This window comes from Ranitomeya imitator, chromosome 1 (assembly GCF_032444005.1).
Source record: "Ranitomeya imitator isolate aRanImi1 chromosome 1, aRanImi1.pri, whole genome shotgun sequence".
In the NCBI taxonomy this organism is placed as follows: domain Eukaryota; kingdom Metazoa; phylum Chordata; class Amphibia; order Anura; family Dendrobatidae; genus Ranitomeya; species Ranitomeya imitator.
In genome coordinates this window covers 846,960,911-846,985,581 of record NC_091282.1, presented here as the reverse complement: position 1 = coordinate 846,985,581, position 24,671 = coordinate 846,960,911, and the positions used below count along the sequence as shown (strand labels likewise).

The window sequence follows — 24,671 nt, the reverse complement described above, 5'->3', positions numbered from 1 at the left end:
TTCTAGGTTCTTCAAAGTAGCCACCTTTTGCTTTGATGACTGCTTTGCACACTCTTGGCATTCTCTTGATGAGCTTCAAGAGGTAGTCACCGGAAATGGTCTTTCAACAATCTTGAAGGAGTTCCCAGAGATGCTTAGCACTTGTTGGCCCTTTTGCCTTCACTCTGCGGTCCAGCTCACCCCAAACCATCTCGATTGGTTTCAGGTCTGGCGTAGCACCCCATCACTCTCCTTCTTGGCCAAATAGCCCTTACACAGCCTGGAGGTGTGTTTGGGGTTATTGTCCTGTTGACAAATAAATGATGGTCCAACTAAACGCAAACCGGATGGAATAGCATGCCGCTGCAAGATGCTGTGGTAGCAATGCTGGTTCAGTATGCCTTCAATTTTGAATAAATCCCCAACAGTGTCACCAGCATAGCACCCCCACACCATCACACCTCCTTCTCCATGCTTCACGGTGGGAACCAGGCATGTAGAGTCCATCCGTTCACCTTTTCTGCGTCGCACAAAGACACGGTGGTTGGAACCAAAGATCTCAAATTTGGAACCATCTGACCAAAGCACAGATTTCCACTGTTCTAATGTCCATTCTTTGTGTTCTTTAGCCCAAACAAGTCTCTTCTGCTTGTTGCCTGTCCTTAGCAGTGGTTTCCTAGCAGCTATGTTACCATGAAGGCCTACTGCACAAAGTCTCCTCTGAACAGTTGTTGTAGAGATGTGTCTGCTGCTAGAATTCTGTGTAGCATTGACCTGATCTCTAATCTGAGCTGCTGTTAACCTGCGATTTCTGAGGCTGGTGACTCGGATAAATTTATCCTCAGAATCAGAGGTGACTCTTGGTCTTCCTTTCCTGGGGCGGTTCTCATGTGAGCCAGTGTCTTTGTAGCACTTGATGGTTTTTGCAACTGCACTTGGGGACACTTTCAAAGTTTTCCCAATTTTTTGGACTGACTGACCTTCATTTCTTAAAGTAATGATGGCCACTTGTTTTTCTTTACTTAGCTGCTTTTGTTCTTGCCATAATACATATTCTAACAGTCTATTTAGTAGGACTATCAGCTGTGTATCCACCAGACTTCTGCACAACACAACTGATGTTCCCAACCCCATTTATAAGGCAATAAATCCCACTTACTAAACCTGACAGGGCACACCTGTGAAGTGAAAACCATTCCCGATGACTACCTCTTGAAGCTCATCAAGAGAATGCCAAGAGTGTACAAAGCAGTCATCAAAGCAAAAGGTGGCTACTTTGAAGAGCCTAGAATATAAAACATATTTTCAGTTGTTTCACACTTTTTTGTTAAGTATATAATTCCACATGTGTTAATTCATAGTTTTGATACCTTCAGTGTGAATTTACAATTTTCAATGTCATGAAAATACAGAAAAATCTTTAAATGAGAAGGTGTGTCCAAACTTTTTGTCTGTACTGTATATATATACTTTTGAACTCTTACAGCTTTTTTTTTGTCCCTTAGGGTTATAGCATCAGGAATGAAGATCGAACGTCCAGATATAACTATTGCCAGATCTAAAGCAATCCTCCACCATAGAGATCCTGGCAATGAAAGAACAGGCAAAAGGTATAACATATAAAGAAGCCAAGAAATCTATTAAAATACATACATAATCAGGGTTGCCACCAGGAATTTCTGGGCCCCATACTGACAAAACTTTGTGAAATCCTTTAAACTCCACCCATGCTCCACCCCAGCTCTGCCTCCACCCTTCTAACCTTCCACTGTCCCTCCACTGATTTAAGGAAAAACTCCACTTCTGCACCATGTTCTGACCAACTACACATTTTCAACTCCCATCGAACACCTCATCACATACATAGCTATCAGCTTTTGTTTTGCCCAAAATAATTTTTTAAAGCCTGCCACCAAGACAAGGTAGACTATTTTGGAAGGACCCTGCTCTAACCTATTAAACATTTCTTAAAATATCGGATACTCTTTTTAGGAATATTTTTTATTTATTTTCTTTACAGGAATGTGTCACATACATTTTTTTAAAATGACCAATAATACCACATACAAATACTGTCACATCATGGCCAAACCACATATTACCCCCACATAGTGACTAAATAATAACACATACAAGGAACAAATACCACCACACCTTGACCAGATCATACATTATCTGTTGTGAATTCTGTGGCTGAGTTCACTTCTGTGGTCACAAGTGGTATTGCAGTCTCTGGGCTTCCTCCCTCAGGTGTTTTGGTGAGCTCGTTGGCTGCCTTGCTATTTAGCTCCACCTGAGTCTGTCTTCCTTGCTCCTTGTCAATGTTCCAGTGTTGGATCTGAGCTACTGCATCTTTCCTTGGGCCTGCTGCTCTGCTAGATAAGTGCTTCTAGTTTGTTTTCTGTTTTTTCTGTCCAGCTTGCTATTAACTTTTGCTGGAAGCTCTGAGAAGCAAAGGGGTGCACCGCCGTGCTGTTAGTTCGGCACGGTGGGTCTTTTTGCCCCTTTGCGTGGTTTTCGTTTTAGGGTTTTTTGTAGACTGCATAGTTCTCTTTGCTATCCTCGCTCTGTCTAGAATATCGGGCCTCACTTTGCTGAATCTATTTCATTCCTACGTTTGTCTTTTCATCTTGCTAACAGTTATTATATGTGGGGGCTGCCTGTTCCTTTGGGGTATTTCTCTGAGGTAAGTCAGGCTTGTATTTCTATCTTCAGGCTAGTCAGCTCCTCAGGCAGTGTCGAGTTGCATAGGTAGTGTTAGGCGCAATCCACTGCTGCTTATAGTTGTGTGAGGATAGATTAGGTACTGCAGTCTACAGAGATTCCACATCTCAGAGCTCGTCCTATTGTTTTTGGTTATTGCCAGATCTCTGTATGTGCGCTGATTACTGCACGCTGTGTTGCCTGATTGCCAGCCATAACAGTACAAGGAGCCACACCAATGATTCCCAATAGAGGGAAAAAAGAAATCCTGACATCATTTTTTTTTCTTAGCTCTGTCTTCAGTCTTTTTTTTCCCCTAGACATTAGAGTGCTTCAGGACACAGCTGTGGACATGGATATTCAGGCTCTGTGCTCCTCAATGGATAATCTCGTTGTAAATGTACAAAAGATTCAAGATACTATTGATCAGAAATCGATGCTAGAACCAAGAATTCCGATTCCTGATTTGTTTTTTGGTGACAGAACTAAGTTCCTGAGCTTCAGAAATAATTGTAAGCTATTTTTGGCCTTGAAACCTCATTCTTCTGATAATCCTATTCAACAGGTTTTGATTATTATTTCTTTTTTGCGCGGCGACCCACAGGACTGGGCGTTTTCTCTTGCACCAGGAGATTCTGCATTGAGTAATGTTGATGCATTTTTCCAGGCGCTGGGATTGCTTTACGATGAGCCTAATTCAGTGGATCAGGCTGAAAAAAATCTGCTGGCTTTATGCCAGGGTCAGGATGATGTAGAAGTATATTGTCAGAAATTTAGGAGGTGGTCAGTACTCACTCTGTGGAATGAATCTGCACTAGCGGCCTTGTTCAGAAAGGGTCTCTCTGAAGCTCTTAAGGATGTAATGGTGGGATTTCCTATGCCTGCTGGTTTGAATGAGTCTATGTCCTTGGCCATTCAGATCGGTCGTCGCTTGCGCGAGCGTAAATCTGTGCACCATCTGGCGGTATTGTCTGAGAGTAAACCTGAGCCTATGCAGTGCGACAGGACTATGACTAAAGTAGAACGGCAAGAACACAGACGTCTGAACAGACTGTGTTTCTATTGTGGTGATTCTACTCATGCTATTTCTAATTGTCCTAAACGCACTAGGCGGTTCGATAGCTCTGCCGTTATTGGTACTGTACAGTCCAAATTCCTTTTGTCCATTACCTTAATGTGCTCTTTGTCATCGTATTCTGTCATGGCGTTTGTGGATTCAGGCGCTGCCCTGAATCTGATGGATTTGGATTATGCTAAACGTTGTGGATTTTTCTTGGAGCCTTTGCGGTGTCCTATTCCGTTGAGAGGAATTGATGCTACACCTTTGGCCAAGAATAAGCCTCAGTACTGGGCCCAGCTGACCATGTGCATGGCTCCTGCACATCAGGAAGTTATTCGCTTTCTGGTACTGCATAATTTGCATGATGTGGTCGTGTTGGGGTTGCCATGGCTACAAACCCATAATCCAGTATTGGATTGGAACTCTATGTCGGTAACCAGCTGGGGTTGTCAGGGAGTACATGGTGATGTTCCATTTTTGTCAATTTCGTCATCCATTCCTTCTGACATCCCAGAGTTCTTGTCGGACTTTCAGGATGTATTTGAAGAGTCCAAGTCTGATGCCCTACCTCCGCATAGGAATTGTGATTGTGCTATCGATTTGATTCCTGGTAGTAAATTCCCTAAGGGTCGTTTATTTAATTTGTCCGTACCTGAACATACCGCTATGCGCAGTTATGTGAAGGAGTCCCTGGAGAAGGGACATATTCGCCCATCGTCGTCACCATTGGGAGCAGGGTTCTTTTTTGTAGCCAAGAAGGATGGTTCGCTAAGACCGTGTATTGATTACCGCCTTCTTAATAAGATCACTGTTAAGTTTCAGTATCCCTTGCCATTGATTTCTGACTTGTTTGCTCGGATTAAGGGGGCTAGTTGGTTTACTAAGATTGATCTTCGTGGTGCGTATAATCTGGTGAGAATCAGGCAGGGAGATGAATGGAAAACGGCATTTAATACGCCCGAGGGTCATTTTGAGTATCTGGTGATGCCGTTCGGACTTGCCAATGCTCCATCTGTTTTTCAGTCTTTTATGCATGACATTTTCCGTGAGTATCTGGATAAATTCTTGATTGTTTACTTGGATGACATTTTGATCTTCTCAGATGATTGGGAGTCTCATGTGAAGCAAGTCAGAATGGTTTTCCAGGTACTGCGTGCTAATTCCTTGTTCGTGAAGGGATCAAAGTGTCTCTTCGGTGTGCAGAAAGTTTCATTTTTGGGGTTCATCTTTTCCCCTTCTACTATCGAGATGGATCCGGTTAAGGTTCAGGCCATCCAGGATTGGACTCAGCCGACATCTCTAAAAAGTCTGCAGAAATTCCTGGGCTTTGCTAATTTTTATCGTCGCTTCATCTGTAATTTTTCTAGCATTGCCAGACCATTGACCGATTTGACCAAGAAGGGTGCTGATTTGGTTAATTGGTCTTCTGCTGCCGTGGAAGCTTTTCAGGAGTTGAAGCGTCGTTTTTGCTGTGCCCCTGTGTTGTGTCAACCTGATGTTTCTCTTCCGTTCCAGGTCGAGGTTGATGCTTCTGAGATTGGTGCAGGGGCGGTTTTGTCACAGAGAGGTTCTGGTTGCTCAGTGTTCAAACCATGTGCTTTCTTTTCCAGGAAATTTTCTGCTGCTGAGCGTAATTATGATGTGGGCAACCGAGAGTTGCTGTCCATGAAGTGGGCATTCGAGGAGTGGCGTCATTGGCTTGAGGGTGCTAAGCATCGCGTGGTGGTTTTGACTGATCATAAGAACCTTACTTATCTTGAGTCTGCCAAGCGCTTGAATCCTAGACAGGCCCATTGGTCGTTATTTTTTGCTCGTTTTGATTTTGTGATTTCATACCTTCCGGGCTCTAAAAATGTGAAGGCGGATGCTCTGTCTAGGAGTTTTGTGCCCGACTCTCCGGGGTTATCTGAGCCGGCGAGTATCCTCAAGGAAGGAGTCATTGTGTCTGCCATCTCCCCTGATTTGCGGAGAGTGTTGCAGAAATTTCAGGCTAATAAACCTGATCGTTGTCCGGCCGAGAAACTGTTTGTCCCTGATAGGTGGACTAGTAAAGTTATCTCTGAACTTCATTGTTCGGTGCTGGCCGGTCATCCAGGAATCTTTGGTACCAGGGAGTTGGTTGCTAGATCCTTCTGGTGGCCATCTCTGTCACGGGATGTGCGTGCTTTTGTGCAGTCCTGTGGAATTTGTGCTAGGGCTAAGCCCTGCTGTTCACGTGCCAGTGGGTTGCTTTTGCCCTTGCCGGTCCCGAAGAGGCCTTGGACACATATTTCGATGGATTTCATTTCTGACCTTCCCGTTTCTCAAAAAATGTCGGTCATTTGGGTGGTCTGTGATCGCTTTTCTAAAATGGTCCATCTGGTGCCCTTGGTTAAATTGCCTTCCTCCTCTGATTTGGTGCCTTTGTTCTTCCAGCATGTGGTTCGTTTACATGGCATTCCTGAGAATATTGTTTCTGACAGAGGTTCCCAGTTTGTCTCGAGGTTCTGGCGAGCCTTTTGTGGTAGGATGGGCATTGACCTATCTTTCTCCTCGGCCTTCCATCCTCAGACTAATGGCCAGACCGAACGAACCAATCAGACCTTGGAAACATATCTGAGATGTTTTGTTTCCGCTGACCAGGATGATTGGGTGTCATTTTTGCCGTTGGCTGAGTTCGCCCTTAATAATCGGGCCAGCTCGGCTACCTTGGTCTCTCCATTTTTCTGCAATTCTGGGTTCCATCCTCGTTTCTCTTCAGGACAGGTTGAGTCTTCGGACTGTCCTGGTGTGGATTCTGTGGTGGACAGGTTGCAGCAGATCTGGACTCAGGTAGTGGACAATTTGACCTTGTCCCAGGAGAAGGCTCAGCTTTTCGCTAATCGCAGACGCCGTGTGGGACCCCGACTTCGTGTTGGGGATCTGGTTTGGTTATCTTCTCGTCATATTCCTATGAAGGTTTCCTCTCCTAAATTTAAACCTCGTTTTATTGGTCCATATAGGATTTCTGAGATTCTCAATCCGGTGTCTTTTCGTCTGACCCTCCCAGACTCCTTTTCCATACATAATGTATTCCATAGGTCGTTGTTGAGGAGATACGTGGCACCTATGGTTCCATCTGTGGAGCCTCCTGCCCCTGTTTTGGTGGAGGGGGAATTGGAGTATATTGTGGAGAAGATTTTGGATTCTCGTGTCTCTAGACGGAAACTCCAGTATCTGGTCAAATGGAAGGGTTATGCTCAGGAAGATAATTCCTGGGTTTTTGCCTCTGATGTCCATGCCCCAGATCTTGTTCGTGCCTTTCATGTGGCTCATCCTGGTCGGCCTGGGGGTTCTGGTGAGGGTTCGGTGACCCCTCCTCAAGGGGGGGGTACTGTTGTGAATTCTGTGGCTGAGTTCACTTCTGTGGTCACAAGTGGTATTGCAGTCTCTGGGCTTCCTCCCTCAGGTGTTTTGGTGAGCTCGTTGGCTGCCTTGCTATTTAGCTCCACCTGAGTCTGTCTTCCTTGCTCCTTGTCAATGTTCCAGTGTTGGATCTGAGCTACTGCATCTTTCCTTGGGCCTGCTGCTCTGCTAGATAAGTGCTTCTAGTTTGTTTTCTGTTTTTTCTGTCCAGCTTGCTATTAACTTTTGCTGGAAGCTCTGAGAAGCAAAGGGGTGCACCGCCGTGCTGTTAGTTCGGCACGGTGGGTCTTTTTGCCCCTTTGCGTGGTTTTCGTTTTAGGGTTTTTTGTAGACTGCATAGTTCTCTTTGCTATCCTCGCTCTGTCTAGAATATCGGGCCTCACTTTGCTGAATCTATTTCATTCCTACGTTTGTCTTTTCATCTTGCTAACAGTTATTATATGTGGGGGCTGCCTGTTCCTTTGGGGTATTTCTCTGAGGTAAGTCAGGCTTGTATTTCTATCTTCAGGCTAGTCAGCTCCTCAGGCAGTGTCGAGTTGCATAGGTAGTGTTAGGCGCAATCCACTGCTGCTTATAGTTGTGTGAGGATAGATTAGGTACTGCAGTCTACAGAGATTCCACATCTCAGAGCTCGTCCTATTGTTTTTGGTTATTGCCAGATCTCTGTATGTGCGCTGATTACTGCACGCTGTGTTGCCTGATTGCCAGCCATAACAATTATCACCACATAGTGACTGAATAATACCACATGCAATAACCAAATACCGTCACACCATGATCATAACATATATTTTCACCACATAGTGAATGAATAATACCACATACAGGGTAGAAATACATCCATACCATGGCCAGATTACATATTACCACCACATAGTGACCAAATGATACCACATACAAGGAACAAATACCGCCACACCATGACCAGATCACATAATACCACATACAAGGTTCAAATACCACCACACCATGACCGATTAATACCAAGTACAAGGGACAAATACGGTCACACCATGACCAGACTATATATTACCACCACCTAGTAACTGAATAATATCCCATACAGGGGAGAAATACAACCACACTATGACCAGACCATATATTGCCACCATAAACAAGGAACAAGTACAGCCACACCATGACCAGAATATATATTACCACCACATAGTGACCAAATAGTATAATACTGATCACTCATAAAAAAAACACAATACTTATATTACTATAAGTGCCATTAAACAGATGACCTCTGTAAATAGTATACAGTGTATAGTGTCAGTGTACAGATAATATAGTGACTAACCAGTGATGTTATACAAATGAGCTCTGTATATAGTGTATAAGATACAGGTAATAGAGTGATCACCATTGACCATATACACAGGAGCTTTGTATATATTCTGGGTATGCAAATAATACAGTGATCACCAGTGTCATTTTACATAGGAGCTATGTGCATAGTATACAGTGTAAGTGTACAGGTAATACAGCAATCACCAGAGATATTATACACAGGAGCTCTGTATATAGTATACAGTGTATAATGTGAGACTAGAAGTAACACACTGACTCACCAGTGATGTCTCTAGTGAAGTCCTTCATCTTCACTTTTCTACTTCATCCAGCACATACCGCCATCACTTTTTCCAGCCAGGACTCATCTTTGCAGAATATAACACATAGTTATCTAGAGCAGGGGTCCCCAACTCCAGTCCTCAAGGCCCACCAACATGTCATGTTTTCAGGATTTCCTTAGTCTTGCCCAGGTAATAATTGCATCACCTGTGCAATGCAAAGGAAATCCTGAAAACATGACCTGTTGGTGGGCCTTGAGGACTGGAGTTGGGGACCCCTGATCTAGAGCACCACTTCCAGAGCACATTAATAATTTTTCCCAAACTTTTACACTATGCCAGATGAAGAAAAAAGAGACATAGTAACGCCCTGCACAGTAACAATTTAGGTGCAGATATGATCTTTTGAATGATTTTTGTTCTCCTTTTCTTCATTTAATAATGGTTTTAAATAATTTAAAATTTTCATAGATCGTACTTTTTCGGTCATAAGAATACAAACATGTTTATTTAAAACTAATTTCTTGCTTGTGAAAGGGGTTTTTATACTATATACTATAATAACTCAGTATTGCAGTGCATAGTGAAATTGCTTTTCTATGGAGCTCTACCTGTAGCTGACACTCAGAGGAATAAATTGGCAGTTAAGGGGGTCTTCAGCAGCGTGACCCACAGCAATGGTAACTCATCAGCTCTCCGAGATGGTCATTCCATGATCGACAGTTAAATAGATAAAAGGGTGGTTCAATTGCAAGGAGGTGACAGACGCCATCATATGCTTCCGTCTCTTTGAACATTCTTGACATTTTATGCTTGCGGTTTCAGAGTTTATAAGTGTTAATGTGCCTATTTACTGCAATGTGAATGTATTTGATATGTGTTGTGTGTAAGATTAGGGTTAGCATAGGACAATAGTGGGGCTAGATTAGTGGGGCACCCTAGTGATAGGGAATCAGAGTCTTAGAGTAGCTATAGCTAATATAGGGGTTTTCCAGACTGGGAGGAGTCACAGAGTAGTGCAGTACAGAGCAGTAGAATATAGGGAATGGACTTCCTGGTTAGAGAGCACAGCCCGGGCAGCCATGCCCCGGGCAAGGTGATGCAGCAGTGAACAAGGACAGTCTGATAGCTGTGGAGATAAGGTTGCTTTGGCAAGAAGTGGCCCCAGGCTGAGTGGCCTGCATGTGGTCACAAGCTTAAAAGGTAACCATTCCCGAGAGGATCCAAGGCCTACAACCAGGACTAGATGAGGCAACACTACAGTTCGTTGCCACAACTACCACCCTGGCCACCTTACACAATGGTGAAAGTAAAGTCATTTTCATCATAACTCCCTATCTATTTAGTGCCGTAATATAAACTATTTTCTAGTATACTTTCATTAAAAATTTCCTACCAATCCCTAACTACACTGTCTAACTGCTTTTCTATTTTTTTCCCTACTTCGTTTCAGATGATGCATTGTTTGAGAATCCCAGTGCATGCTAGCATACTCAAACAAAGTGTCAATAGGGGGTCAAAGGCTCCAGTCACTGCCACAGCTCCTGCCCCTTCCATGAAACGAAGTGTCATCAGTGATACTCATTTCAGTGGCGGGGCTGGTCCCTGCAAGATGTGCACAATGACAGCATATACTCTGCTGTCGGAGCGATTAGTAGCAATGAGCCAGCAATAGAGCATGTCAGAATACCTGGCATGATTGACAAGCACCGCCCCTGCAAGTGATGTCACTGGTCTCTACATACTGGGTAGTGTGTATTCCACTCTGTTGCTGGCTCATTAATGCTGATCTGAGCTAACAACAGTGAGCAAGCTGTCACTGTGCACATCGCAGTATGCACATTGCACATTGCAGAGCGTAGAAAACAATAGAAAATAGACCCCTAAAAATAAGATATTAAAAGCATGTAGGACTCATATATTATACATATAAAACATGAACTTCTTGAAGTATTGTAATATAGGGCCAGGGTTAGTACAATTATGCTGGGCAGGTATACAGACAGACCTAACAAGTCGCTAGTCATCCTACATAGCAGTGGAGGTTGGCACACTAGTATTTTGCGAAATGGCTACCCTTCTCAATGACAGTGTCCCTGACTGCCCTGATACATACACTTGCCAAGTTCAAATGCACACAGGTAGTAAAGGAATGAAGAAAAATAGTACACATCTGCTCATAATTCTGCTCATAATTCTGTTCATAATTAGAACAGAAGCTATATACCCTATATAGAGCTATCACAATATCAGTATTTCAGGTTCAAAACATACTCAAACATATATTGCTCCAAAAAATCTCACTCCCTCTAGTCCAATCCCCATGGGAGACACAAAAACAAAAATCTAAGTCAACTATACACGCTGCACACATATATCTCATATGCCAGTGCTTTTTGATTTGCTCTGTATATCAGAGCAAAACGTATAGTCTGCCTGTCCCATTCAGGACAATTGAAACTGTTTTTCCATCAATTTGGAATAGTCAAAATTGAAATTTACACTTATCACTAGTAGTCCCAACAAGTTTCCACCTGCATTATTCAAGGTTCATCAGGGGACCGGTGGGAGACACCAATCTCTGTCCATGTGGCCAGAAAAATGCTGTGTGCAACAAACAGTCAACTTAAGGAGAAGCTATACCTTCCAGGTCAAAGTGCCAAAATAGCTTCTCTGGCCCTCCAAGGGGCCTTTGGTCAGAGTCATGCGGGTTAATAGGCTGGTTCCCCTTTTGTCTCTGCGTTGCAGGGCCTGGACTGGTTGATATCCCCAGTCACTTTCACCAGTGTACCACCCAAAAACTGACCAATCCTCACATTTTTAACCTTCTCCTGTTTCAGCAGTGGTGGCAGAGATGAATTGTTTGCCAAACCAGATGTCAAACTGTGCCATGGGGCCTGGGCATACTACTATGAGGCAATATTCAAATTGGTAGGTTATTCTTGGGGCGGAGACATTACACTGGTGACTGGCTACACCTTGGGCTAGATGAAGGATAAGTATTAGATCGATGAAGAGTGGTAGCCGCCACTGGCTTCTGGATCTGGCATCCTCTTGCAGTGGGAAGAGTGGATCCATAGACTGCTGTGGTAGTGGTCAACAGAACTCAGAACAGGCTGTCATCTCTAGGCTCATTGAGGGTAAATCTGTTGAACATCTTGGTGAGGACCCAGTCACCGGGCAGGATCTGATGGGATCCTTCTATGTCCTCAGGATCTGGGATCGATGAAAGTTGAGAACATATTTTAGTCACATGTTTTAGTTAATTCAACAACAAACTTAATCTGCATGTGGACAACTATAGTGGGAAAATATAATCCTAAACTGGGAGTATTTACAAATAGGATCTTATAGGGGCTAATTTAAGTTGGACCTGCTAGTGTGTGTGCGACTCAAGGGGAAGACTAAAACTCTTATGTTATGGCTCCCCTGTTCCTTGTGCAGCATTGTGTGTAGGGTTTTTTTTTGTTCAGAGGCCTTACATTTTTCTTTGTTCATCATTAGGCGTTTTTCATCCTGTGTGGCTCCATCTGGGGCCATTTCTCCTTTTCTTCTTTGGATGCTTGCTTCTGGAGTGTCAGAGCATCTCTTTCCAGGATTGTGCCTTTTCCTTTGTTTCAAGATTTCATTAGATGAGATGTTTCTGTGTCAAGAGGTATCTTTTTTGCTTCTTTTTCTGATGCGTCAGCCAGTATGTTGAACACTGCTGCCCTTGAGGTTTCTCCAGTGTTCACCTTCACCTTTACCACCGCTACTTTTTCTGGCATCAATAAGGACTCCATCAGTTCTTGTATGGCTTTGTGGTGTCTGACAGGCATTCCATTAGCTGTGATGAAGTCTCTTGCTCTCCAGATTGGTCCATAGTCGCGACACACGCCATGAGCAGAGCGAGAGTCAGAGTATATTGTAGCTTTGCATTGAGCAGACATCTTGTAAGCGTCTGCCAAGGTCCGCAGTTCTGCCGGCTGTGCAGAGAAGGATGGAGGCAATAGTTTTGCAAGCAGCATGGTATCTTCTGTGACTACTGCTATAACAGTGTGGAAATTGCCTTCTTGGTCTGCATACCTTGATCCATCCACAAAGAGTATCAGGTCAGGATCTGCCAAAGGTACATCAGTGACTGAGTTAAATCCAGAGGGGTTTTTTTGCCTCATGAATTTCCAAGCACCAAAAAATACTCGGAGGACACCCGAGCGTGCTCGGGAAATCTCGAGTAACGAGTATATTCGCTCATCACTAATTCTGGATAGGACCTGTGCACAATATATATCCTATGTGAATAAACATACTAGAAATAGGAGGAAACCACTATAGCTAAATAGTGCTGTAAGAGGTGCAATAAGTGACAAAAAGAAAGTATTTAAAGAATTAAAGCAAGTAGGTAGTAATGAGGCATTAATTAAATACTGAAAATTAAATAAATTCTGTAAAAAGCAAATCAAGGCAGCTAAGATTGAGACAGAGAGACTCATCGCCAGGGAAAGTAAAAATAATCCTAAAATATTCTTTAACTACATAAATAGTAAGAAACTAAAAAATGATAGTGTTGGCCCCCTTAAAAATAGTCTGGGTGAAATGGTGTATGGGGATGAGGAAAAAGCCAATATGCTAAATGACTTTTTTTCAACAGTATTTACACAAGAAAATCCCATGAAGGACAACATGATCAGTGATAACAAAAATTCTCCATTAAATGTCACCTGCTTCACCCAGCAGGAATTACGGCGGAGTCTAAAAATCACTAAAGTTGACAAATTTATTGGCCCGTATGGGATACACCCCTGAGGGTATTCTAAGAGATGCTATACTGGAATATCTAAAGAGGAATAAACTCATGACCCAATATCAACATGGGTTTACTAGGGACCGTTCATGTCAAACTAATCTTATAAGCTTCTATGAAGAGGTAAGTTCCGGACTGGACAAAGGAAACTCAATGGACGTGGTATATATGAACTTTTCAAAAGCTTTTGATACGATGCCACACAAAAGGTTGATACATAAAATGAGAACAATGGGGATAGGGGAAAATATGTCTAAGTGGGTTAAGAAATGGTTCATGGATAGGAAACAAAGTGTGGGTATTAACCCCTTTACCCCCAAAGGTGGTTTGCATGTTAATAACCAGGCCATTTTTTACAATTCTGACCACTGCCCCTTTAACTCTGAAATGCTTCAACGGATCCCAGTGATTCTGACACTGTTTTCTCGTAACATATTGTACTTCATGATAGTAGTAAACTTTCTTTGATATGACTTGTGTTAATTTGTGAAAAAAAACGGAAATTTTGCAAAAATGTTAAAAATTTTGATATTTTGCAACTTTGAATTTTTATGCCCTTAAATCACGGAGATATGTCACAAAAATACTTAATAAGTAACATTTCCCACATGTCTACTTTACATCAGCACAATTTTGGAACCAACATTTTTTTTGTTAGGAAGTTATAAGGGTTAAAAGTTGACCAGCGATTTCTCATTTTTACAACACCATTTTTTTTTAGGGACCACATCACATTTGAAGTCACTTTGAGGGGTCGATATGATAGAAAATACCCAAAAGTGACACAATTCTAAAAACTGCACCCCGCAAGGTGATCAAAACCACATTCAAGAAGTTTATTAATCCTTCAGGTCCCCCCCCCAAGGATATCCGGAGAAATTGGACCCCAAAAGTTGTTGTGCAACTGGTCATGAGGACACTGATACCCCATACGTGGGAGGACCCATCGTTTGGGCACATGGCAGAGCTCGGAAGGGAAGGAGCGCCAATTGAAATGCAGACTTAAATGGATTGGACTGCAGACGTCAAATTGCATTTGCAGAGCCCCTGATGTACCAAAACAGTAGAAACCCCCACAAGTGACCCCATATTGGAAACTAGACCCCCCACGGAACTTCTCTAGATGTGTTGTGAGAACCTTGAATCCCCAAGTGTTTCACTAAAGTTTATAACGCAGAGCTGTGAAAATAAAAAATGATTTTTTTTCCACAAAAATGATTTGTTAGCCCCCAATTTTGTATTTTCACAAGGGTAATAGGAGAAATTTGACCCTAAAAGCTCTTGTCCAATTTGTCTTGAGTACGCTTTCCGAGCCCCGATGTGTGCACAAACAGTGGTTTACCCCAACATATGGGGTATCAGCGTACTCAGAACAAACTGGGCAACAGCTATTGAGGTCCAATTTCTCCTGTTACCCTTGTGAAAATAAAAAAAATTGCTTGCTAAAGGATAATTTTTGAGGAAAGAAAAATGATTTTTTTTTTCACAGCTCTTCATTATAAACTTCTGTGAAGCACTTGGGGATTCAAAGTGCTCACCACACATCTAGATAAGTTCCTTGGGGGGGGGGGTCTAGTTTTCAAAATGGGGTCACTTGTGGGGAGTTTCTACTGTTTAGGCATATCAGGGCCTCTGCAAATGTAACATCATGCCCGCAGACCATTCCATCAAAGTCTGCATTCCAAAACGTCACTACTTCCTTTCCGAGCCCCGATGTGCGCACAAAGTGGTTCCCCCCCACATATGGGGTATCAGCGTACTCAGGACAAACTGGACAGCAACTTTTGGGGTCCAATTTCTCCTGTTACCCTTGTGAAAATAAAAAATTGCGGGCTAAATAATAATTTTTGAGTAAAGAAAAATGATTTTTTATTTTCACGGCTCTGCGTTATAAACTTCTGTGAAGCACTTGGGGGATCACAGTGCTTAGCACACATCTAGATTAGTTCCTTGGGAGGTCTAGTTTCCAAAATGGGGTCATTTGTGGGGGAGCTCCACAGGGCCTCTCCAAACGTGACATGGTGTACGCTAACGATTGGAGCTAATTTTTCATTCAAAAAGTCAAATGGCGCTCCCTCCTTTCCCGAGCCCTACCGTGTGCCCAAACAGTGGTTTACCCCCACATGTGAGGTATCGTTAGACTAAGTAGAAATTGCTCAACAAATTTTAGGATCCATTTTATTATGTTGCCTATGTGAAAATGAAAAAATTGAGGCTAAAATAAATTTTTTGTGAAAAAAAAGTACCTTTTCATTTTTACGGATCAATTTGTGAAGCACCTGGGGGTTCAAAGTGCTCACTATGCATCTAGATAAATTCCTTGGGGGGTCTAGTTTCCAAAATGGGGTCCCTTGTGGGGGAGCTCCAATCTTTAGGCACACAGGGGCTCTCCAAATGCGACATGGTATCCACTAAAGATTGAAGCCAATTTTTCATTCAAAAAGTCAAATGGCGCTCCTTCCCTTCCGAGCCCTGTCATGCGCCCAAACCATGGTTCCCCCCACATATGGGGTATCGGCGTACTCAGGACAAATTGTACAATAACTTTCGGGGTCCAGTTTATCTTTTACCCTTTGGAAAATTAAAAAAATTGTTGCTAAAAGATCATTTTTGTGACTGAAAAGTTAAAAGTTCATTTTTTCCTTCCATGTTGCTTCTGCTGCTGTGAAACACCTGAAGGGTTAATAAACTTCTTGAATGTGGTTTGGAGCACCTTGAGGGGTGCAGTTTTTATAATGGTGTCACTTTGGGGTATTTTCAGCCATAAAGACCCCTCAAACTGTCTTCAAATGTGAGGTGGTCCCTAAAAAAATGGTTTTGTAAATTTTGTCGTAAAAATGAGAAATTGCTGGTCAAACTTTAACCCATAAAACTTCGTAGAAAAAAAATTATTTTGTTTCAAAAATTGTGCTTTTGTAAAGTAGACATGTGGGTAATGTTATTTATTAACTATTTTGTGTCACATAACTATGGTTTAACAGAATAAAAATTCAAAATTTGAAAATTGCGAAATTTTCAACATTTTCACCAAATTTCAATTTTTTTCACAAATAAATGCAAAAATTATCGACCTAAATTTACCACTAACCTGAAGCCCAATATGCCAATAAAAAACAGTCTCAAACCGCTAGGATAACCACTAGAAGTACACGAAACGGCCGTCGTCTACCACAGAACCAACTCCCCCGCCTCCACAATTTTAAATCTTGGTGAATTGAATACAATTTTTTACCGAAAAGCAGAGTGCTACATTTTCACTTCTTCATTTGGATTCCTTATGACATGGTACATCTAAAGTGTTGCACCTGTATCCGTGAAGTTAATGCGCTGCCAGCCTGCCATGGATCTATCAAGGTATGCACATTGTGTTTAGTGCCGATGTCTCTATGCTTGTTTTTATGACACTAAATAGATAGGGATTTAGGATGAAAATGATTTTGGTCTACCCTTTTAAGCCGTTACAGCATGTAATGCCCTCACTCAGTCCATGAAGAGTCAAAGAATGATTTAAATTTTGGTGTTTTTTAAATATTTTACTAGTTCTTTTCCCCCTTATGTCTTGTACTATATAAAACATGTATGATTTTTTTCCAGGACCTCTCCTTTGAATATAATCTGCATAGAACACAGAACATTATGCAGCTTGTGAGAACAAATTTGAACCAGTACAGTAATGTTGACTTTGTTCTGAATTCTGTTTTGTGCATCAGTTTTGATCAGTACATTTCTCCTTTCTCTCTAGCTTTCATCTCATTTCGAAAGCTGGCAAATTCATGCATATAGATGGCCTTAACTCCTTGGAATATGAAGTCGTCAAACGCATTAGGACCAAACTTTATACAAAAATCACAGTTAACATCGGAACTGAACAATAACAAAAAACATTTAGTGCAATAGTTTGATAAGACTTGTTTAATGTATTGATGATATGTATTAAGTGTACAGATAATGAGTTTAACCAAACAGTATCTACATGTTCACAGAGTCTTGGTTATGGACATTCTAAAGGAGGGTTTATTATTTATGTTTTCCAAGACAAAGATAGCAGTAATTGACGGGTGATAACTTTTACAAATGGTAAAACCTTTAAAATTATTATTTTTTCACATCAGACATGTGTCCTTTTATAAACATAGCAAAAAGTCTGTGGTATTTACCAGCCAAGGTCACAGAAACTAATGCATAAACAGGATGCAGTAGACACCCTTAATAAAGGTGGCGGTAACGCAGGTGCGAAACACAGATGAAACTACCACTCACATTTTATTATGGGAGGGGACAATTAAAAGTTCCTTTATTTTGAGGGGGAGCTCGCATATTTTATCCAAAATATCGACTAATACCTCATCTTTATATTATATTTCACATGTAAAGCGCCATGGAAAAAATGGCGCTATAAAAATGTACAATAATAATATTTTTCTGCTCATTATATATATATTATTTTTACAGGTAGCAGTCAGGCTCATCAATAATGACCTTGTAAACTCGGAGCTTGTCCCTCTGTGATGCACATATAGAGTGCTGGGCAGCCCGCCTAATCTAATTGCATGGGCGTGTAATTTGCTGTTAGCCGGGCACTGTGCTATATATGTGTGTGACTTGCGCCCTATTGCAAGCTTCATCTGTGTGGTCTTCTAATACTGGATTATCACCCCCTTCATAAACTGGTAAGTTGTGCATGGTAGTTTCATCAGTATTTTGCACCTGTAACCTCCAACTATATTAAGGGGATCTACTGCATTCTGTTTGTGCTTAACTTTCTGTGATCTTTTCTGGTAAATTCCATTTCTTTTTTTCTATGTTTCTAACAGAATTTTTGGGGAGAATTTTTTAAAGTTCTTTTATTTCTTTGGCTATGCTTTTGATTCTACTTATATATTAATTTATGTAGCAATAATTTTGAAATGTTTGGGGTTGTCAGTATGATTTAAAAAAGAAAGCACAGTAGTTTGACAATAAATGGCTTCACCCAACCACTATCCATGAGTGGAGAAAAAGTTTTGGTGTTATTATTCATATTCTCTGAAAAAAGGCCAAGAAGGCTAAAAATCTGTCGGGGTATGTATATACTGTGAATACTGCATAGAATCCAGCATAGCATATGGTTTTTATTTGGGATAAAATATTAAAAAACTATAGAGGGATAGGATGCGGCTGGAGTGAGAGACAGATTCTGACTGTGCACTCTTCAAAAAAGCAACTTTGTGTTCTCTGCAACCCATATTTGTGGGAGTACTATGCGTACTCTGCACCCCCACCTGTGGGAGTACTGTGCCTTTAAGCCACTGTTTGTACTCTGCACCCCATGTTTGTGGGAGTATTACTCCTTTAACGCACTGTGTGTACTCGGCACTTCCCGCCTGTGGGAGTACTGTGTCTTTAAGATGCTGTGTGTACTCCACACCCACCACCTGTAGAAGAAATGTGCCTTTAAGCTGCTTTGTGTACTCTGCACCCCTCCCCCACCTGTTAGAGCAGTGTTCCCCAACTCCGGTCCTCAAGAGCCACCAACAGGTCGTGTTTTCAGGATTTCCTCACTATTTCACAGGTGATAATTGCATCACATGGACAGGCAAGCATTCAATAACCTGTACAATACTAAGGATATCCTCAAAACATGACCTGTTGGTGGCTCTTGAGGACCGGAGTTGGGGAATACTGTGTTAGAGTATAGTTTCTTTAATCTGCTAGTACATTTTCTGGACTGATGTGCATTTTCTAGTAGTCTAGGAAATAGATAATTGTCATCAGCTGTCTCATTGCCATTTGTAGGCCAAAGAAATACATTTTCTAGACTGGTGTGTGTTTTATAGTAGTCTGTAAAACAAATATGTAACGGGCTGGGTGATGAAACCACTGTGCCGTGGACCGAGGAGAGCCTGGGGGGCATGACAAAGCAAATACCAGACTTTACAATAGAGCCTCTGATGGTGGGGTTAGACTTGGCTTTGGATGGGCACCAAGTGCCACTCCGAGACAAAACACGGACCACTTTTTTCCCTGTAAAATGCAATTTCTCCTCTGTTTGGAATGTTTTAATGACACTCCTTAAAGTGGAGTAAAAGTGTGACATCATTGTTCTCAGCAGCAATTTAGGAGTCAGAGATGCTTCCAGGGCTCTACCCCCTGCTGTTCCCATGCTGTTCTCCTTCTATTCAGCACTTTTTTCATCCATTCCAGCATTTTCACTGTCACCCAGACCCCCTTGTAGGGTCTGCCAGAAACGAGCTTGGCTTTCCCATTGACTCCCATTATACTCATTACTCGAAATGAGCATTCGATTATTAGGAATTGCTTGGTTCGAGCAGCGAGAACCTGAGCATTTTAGTGATCGCTCATCTCTACTTACAGTGCCTTGCGAAAGTATTCAGCCCTCTGGAACTTTTCAAGCTTTTTCCACATATCATGCTTCAAACATAAAGATACTAAATGTAAATTTTTGGTGATAAATCAACAACAGGTGGAACACAATTGTGAAGTTGAACGAAATCTATTGGTTATTTTACATTTTTGTGGAAATTCAAAATCTGAAAAGTGGGGTGTGCAATATTATTTGACCCCTCTACTTTCAGTGCAGCAAACTAACTCCAGAAGTTCACTGTGGATCTCTGAATGATCCAATGTTATCCTAAATGCCTAAAGATGATAAATATAATCCACCTGTGTGTAATCAAGTCTCCGTATAAATGCATCTCCTCTGTGATAGTCTCAGGGTTCTGTTTGAAGCACAGAGAGAATCATGAAGATCAAGGAGCACAACAGGCAGGTCCGTGATAGTGTTGTGGAGAAGTTTAAATCCGGATTTGGATACAAAATGATTTCCAAAACTTTAAACATCCCAAGGAGCACTGTGCAAGCCATCATATTGAAGGAGAAGGAGTATCATACCACTGCAAATCTACCAAAACCCGGAGTCTCTCTAAACTTTGATCTCAAACAAGTAGAAGACTGATCAGAGATGCAGTCAAGAGGCCCATAATCACTCTGGATGAACTGCAACTATCTACAGCTGAGGTGGGACAGTCTGTCCATAGGACAACAATTAGTCATACACTGCACAAATCTGGCCTTTATGGGAGAGTGGCAAGAAGAACACCATTTCTCAAAGGTATCCATAAAAAGTGTAATTTAAAGTTTGCAACAAGCCACCTGAGAGACACACCAAACATGTGGAAAAAGGTGCTCTGGTCAGATGAAACCAAAATCGAACATTCTGGCAACAATGCCAAAAAATATGTTTGATGTAAAGGCAACACAGCTCATCACCCTGAACACACCATCCCCACTGTCAAACATGTTGGTGGCAGCATCATGGATTGGGCCTGCCTTTCTTCCGCAGGGACAGGAAAGATGGTAAAATTCATGGGAAGATGGATGGAGCCAAATACAGGACCATTCTTGAAGAAAACCTGTTGGAGTCTGCAAAAGACCTGAGACTGGGACTGAGATTTGTCTTCCAACAAGACAATGATCCCAAACATAAAGCAAAATCTACAATGGAATGGTTCACAAATAAATTAATCCAGGTGTTAGAATGGCCACGTCAAAGTCCAGACCTCAATCCAATCGAGAATCTGTGGAAAGAGCTGAAAATTGCTGTTCACAAACGATCTCCATCAAACCTCACTGAGCTCAAGCTGTTTGCCAAGGAAGAATGGTCAAGAATTTCAGTCTCTCGACGTACAAAACTGATAGAGATATACCCCAAGCGACTTGCAGCTGTAATCCCAGCAAAAGGTGGCGCAACAAAGTATTAAGTTAAAGGGGCCGAATAATATTGCACGCCCCATTTTTCAGTTTTTGAATTTCCACAAAAATTTAAAATAACCAATAAATTTTGTTCAACTTCACAATTGTGTTACACTTGTTGATTCTTCACCAAAAATTTACATTTGGTATCTTTATGTTTGTAGCATGATATGTGGGAAAAGGTTGAAAAGTTCCAGGGGGCCGAATACCTTTGCAAGGCACTGTACCAGGTCAAATTTTACAATTCTGGCCAGTGTTACTTCATGTGGCAATCACTATGGAACGCTTCCAAGAATCCCAATTATTGTAAGCATGTTTTTTCATGACACATTATTCATTATGTTAGTGATAAACTTAGAACAATATTATTTTTGCATTTTTGTGTGAAAATATCAGAAAATTGGTGAAAATTTTGCAATTTCACAACTTTTCATGGCTTTAAACCATATTTCCCATATGTGGTGGAAAACTACTGTTTGGCCACACTGCCGAGCTCCAAAAGAAAGGAATGATGTTTTGGAGAGAAGACTTTAATTTAATTGTTTGTGGGTGCCATGTTGCATTTGCAGAGCTCTTGAGGTGCCAAAACAAAGGAAACTTGCACAAGTGACCCAATTATGGAAACTATACCCCTTAAGGAATTTAAATAGAGGTGTGGTGAGCACCTTGAACCCTAAGATGTTTTACTGAATTTTATAACATTGAGCTGTGAAAATGAAAAAAATATATTTTTTTTCACACAAAAATGTTGTTTTGACCCAAGTTTTTCATTTTTCAAAAGGGTAGCCGTAGAAACTGGACCCAAAAAATTGTTGTGCAATTTTTAGACTTTTGGAACACAAAATTGGCCTTTAATCAATATTGGATGCCATGTTACGTTTGCAGAGTCCATGATGTGCCTAAACAGTGGAAAGTCCCTATAAATTACATTTTTTAAACTAGACCCATTAAGAAATTTATGTACAGTGGGGAAAATAATTATTTGATACACTACCGATTTTGAAAGTTCTTCTACCTACAAATAATGGACAGGTCTGTAATATTTATCGTAGGTGCACTTCAACTGTGATAGAGAGTTGTGTAGAGTACATGAGGTTGGAATATGTAAGTTGTGTAGAGTGCATCGGGTCGGCATATGTAAGTTGTGCAGAGTACATTAGGTTGGCATATGCTAGTTGTGTACATCAAGTCGTGCAATAAATTAGAGTGAATCAGAAATAAATTTAACAAGCTGTGGATGAATGCTAGGTACAGTTTGAAACAGATTTTTAGGCACACACCAGGTTTTTTGGGTTATGTATCCCATTGAAAAATGGTTTTCTTTCTTATTCCCCTTCTGTAACACACTTTCATGTTATTGTAACACTTTAGCTTTCTGCATGGTACTGTATGGTTGGAGGACATTATCAGAAAGAACAATTCCCCCCATATTCTATTTGTACCCTACGACACAGTCTGGTTTGGGACCTGTGAAGATGTATCTCGTAGAGCGGTGGGAGTGCTGCCATTACTATGTATGGTGGTCTAGAAAAGGACATCTCTCTTGTCCTTATAAATGACCACCAGCATATTGTTACTAAATTGTGTTCTGCTCTAACCCTTTTTGAACAGTTGCCCAATTAGCGACCTAGGAAGTCCTCTCTGATTCTTACGCACAGTACGACATGCTGTGGTAGCTCTGGCAGAAATGAATTTGATGAGTGGAATGCTGGTGTAGAAGTTATCTACATAGATAACCGTGATCCAGCAGTGGGGGAACCAATTCACACACAATTTTACCACTCATTCCCAGGACAGCGGGGCATTCAATGGGTTGAATAAAGGTGTCCTTCCCGTCATAAACCCTAAGGGTATGGGCATACTTTGCAGATTTGCCTGTGGAATTTTCTGCATCTCTTGGCAAAAAAACGCAGGTAAAAATCGGTGCAGATTTGATGCGTTTTTTTATGCGGATTTTCATGCGAATTTGTATGAATGCTTGAAAGCTAAATAAAGATATATTATTGAACCAAAAAAAAATTGTGATGTAATTTCTTGTCCAACCTCTTCATTTACATTGAAGAATAATGTTTACACACACAGAAAGATAGATAGATCTATAGATAGATAATAGATCTATCTATCTATCTATCTATAGAAATATAGATATATCTATCTATAGATAGATAGATAGATAATACCAAGCCTGATGTTTAGTAATAAACATAATAAAATGGTACATAAAGAGTTAGGCCGGGGTCACACTTGTGAGAAACTCGCACAAGTCTCTCGCATCAATACCCAGCACTGCTGCCAGCACTCGGGACTGCAGCATGCGGATGCATGTATTTCTATGCAGCTGAATGCTCCGGTCCCAAGTGCAGGCGGTAGTGCCGGGTATTTATACAAGAGACTCTTGCGAGTTTCTCACAAGTGTGACCCCGGCCTAAAAGACAATATCTGTTTAATTTATAAAAAAAAAATAGAAAAAAATGGGAAAGGGGTTAATACCAATGGATCTTCCTAGGCTATGAATATCAGCCTGCAGTTATAAATTTAGCCTTTACTGGCTATTAAAATAGGGGGACCCCCCCAAAAAAAGACTTGTGGTCCCCCTATAATTATTAGCCAGAAAAGGCTATGCAGACAGCTGTGGGCTGATATTCATAAACTAGGAAGGGACCATGGATATTGGCCTCCACGGCTACAAACACCAGCTCACAGCCGCCCCAGAAATGGCGCATCTGTAAGATGCGTCAATTCTGGCACTTAGCCTCTCTCTTTTCACTGCCCTTTAGTGGTGGCATATGGCGTAATAGGGGGTTAATGTCACCTTTGAATTGTAAGGTGACATTAACCCCGGTTAGTAATTGAGAGGCGTCAATAGACGCCTATCCATTACTAATCCTACAGTTGTTAATGGGTTAAGAAACCCACACAGGCAGAATAAAGTATTTTAATTAAATAAAACACAACACAGTTTTGCCATCTTGATTATGCTGGTAATCCATGCGACGCCCTCGATCTCCTGCAAAAAAAGAAAAATTAATAAACTAACACAAATACTCCAGTCTGACGCAATCCATTTAATAACGAGTGACGCACGACGATCTCCCTTATAGAACTGTCACATCAGATGTGACAGTTCTATAGGCCTCCAGTGACACACTGACAGGAGACAATGGCTCCTGCAGTGTTATCACTGAGGGTTCAATGGCCTCTCACTTTACGGCACTGCTGCCTGAGAATTTTCCCATGCAGCTGTGCCGCAAGTGATAGTATGAACTCTGCACTCACAGCGGCGGCGGGATACAGTGTGGATGGATACCTTCCATCATTGTATCACTGGAGTCCCTGGAGAGTGGTCGCATCTGCCGATGTGACAGCTCTCCATGGGAGATCGTCATGGGACACTCATTATTAAATGGATTACATCGGATGAGGGAGTATACTGTTG

General features: G+C 41.6%; 2 protein-coding genes across 7 annotated transcripts in view; one reads left to right on the top strand and one right to left on the bottom strand.

Annotated features, from left to right (window-relative positions):
* Positions 1-18,478, top strand: part of LOC138651152 (beta-1,4-galactosyltransferase 1-like) — a 279,802-nt gene extending 261,324 nt beyond the window's left edge. Inside the window, exons 6-7 of one of the 2 annotated variants that reach the window (XM_069741180.1) lie at positions 1,485-1,589; positions 17,226-18,478. In XM_069741180.1, the coding sequence (XP_069597281.1) occupies positions 1,485-1,589; positions 17,226-17,358 (238 nt within the window). In that variant the 3' untranslated portion in view covers positions 17,359-18,478. The remainder of the gene's footprint in view (positions 1-1,484; positions 1,590-17,225) is intronic. The other variant, XM_069741172.1, reaches the window with a different exon arrangement.
* The window catches only part of LOC138651117 (beta-1,4-galactosyltransferase 1-like), a 480,309-nt gene that overhangs the window by 59,174 nt on the left and 396,464 nt on the right, over positions 1-24,671 (bottom strand). The gene's annotated exons all lie outside the window — the stretch shown is intronic.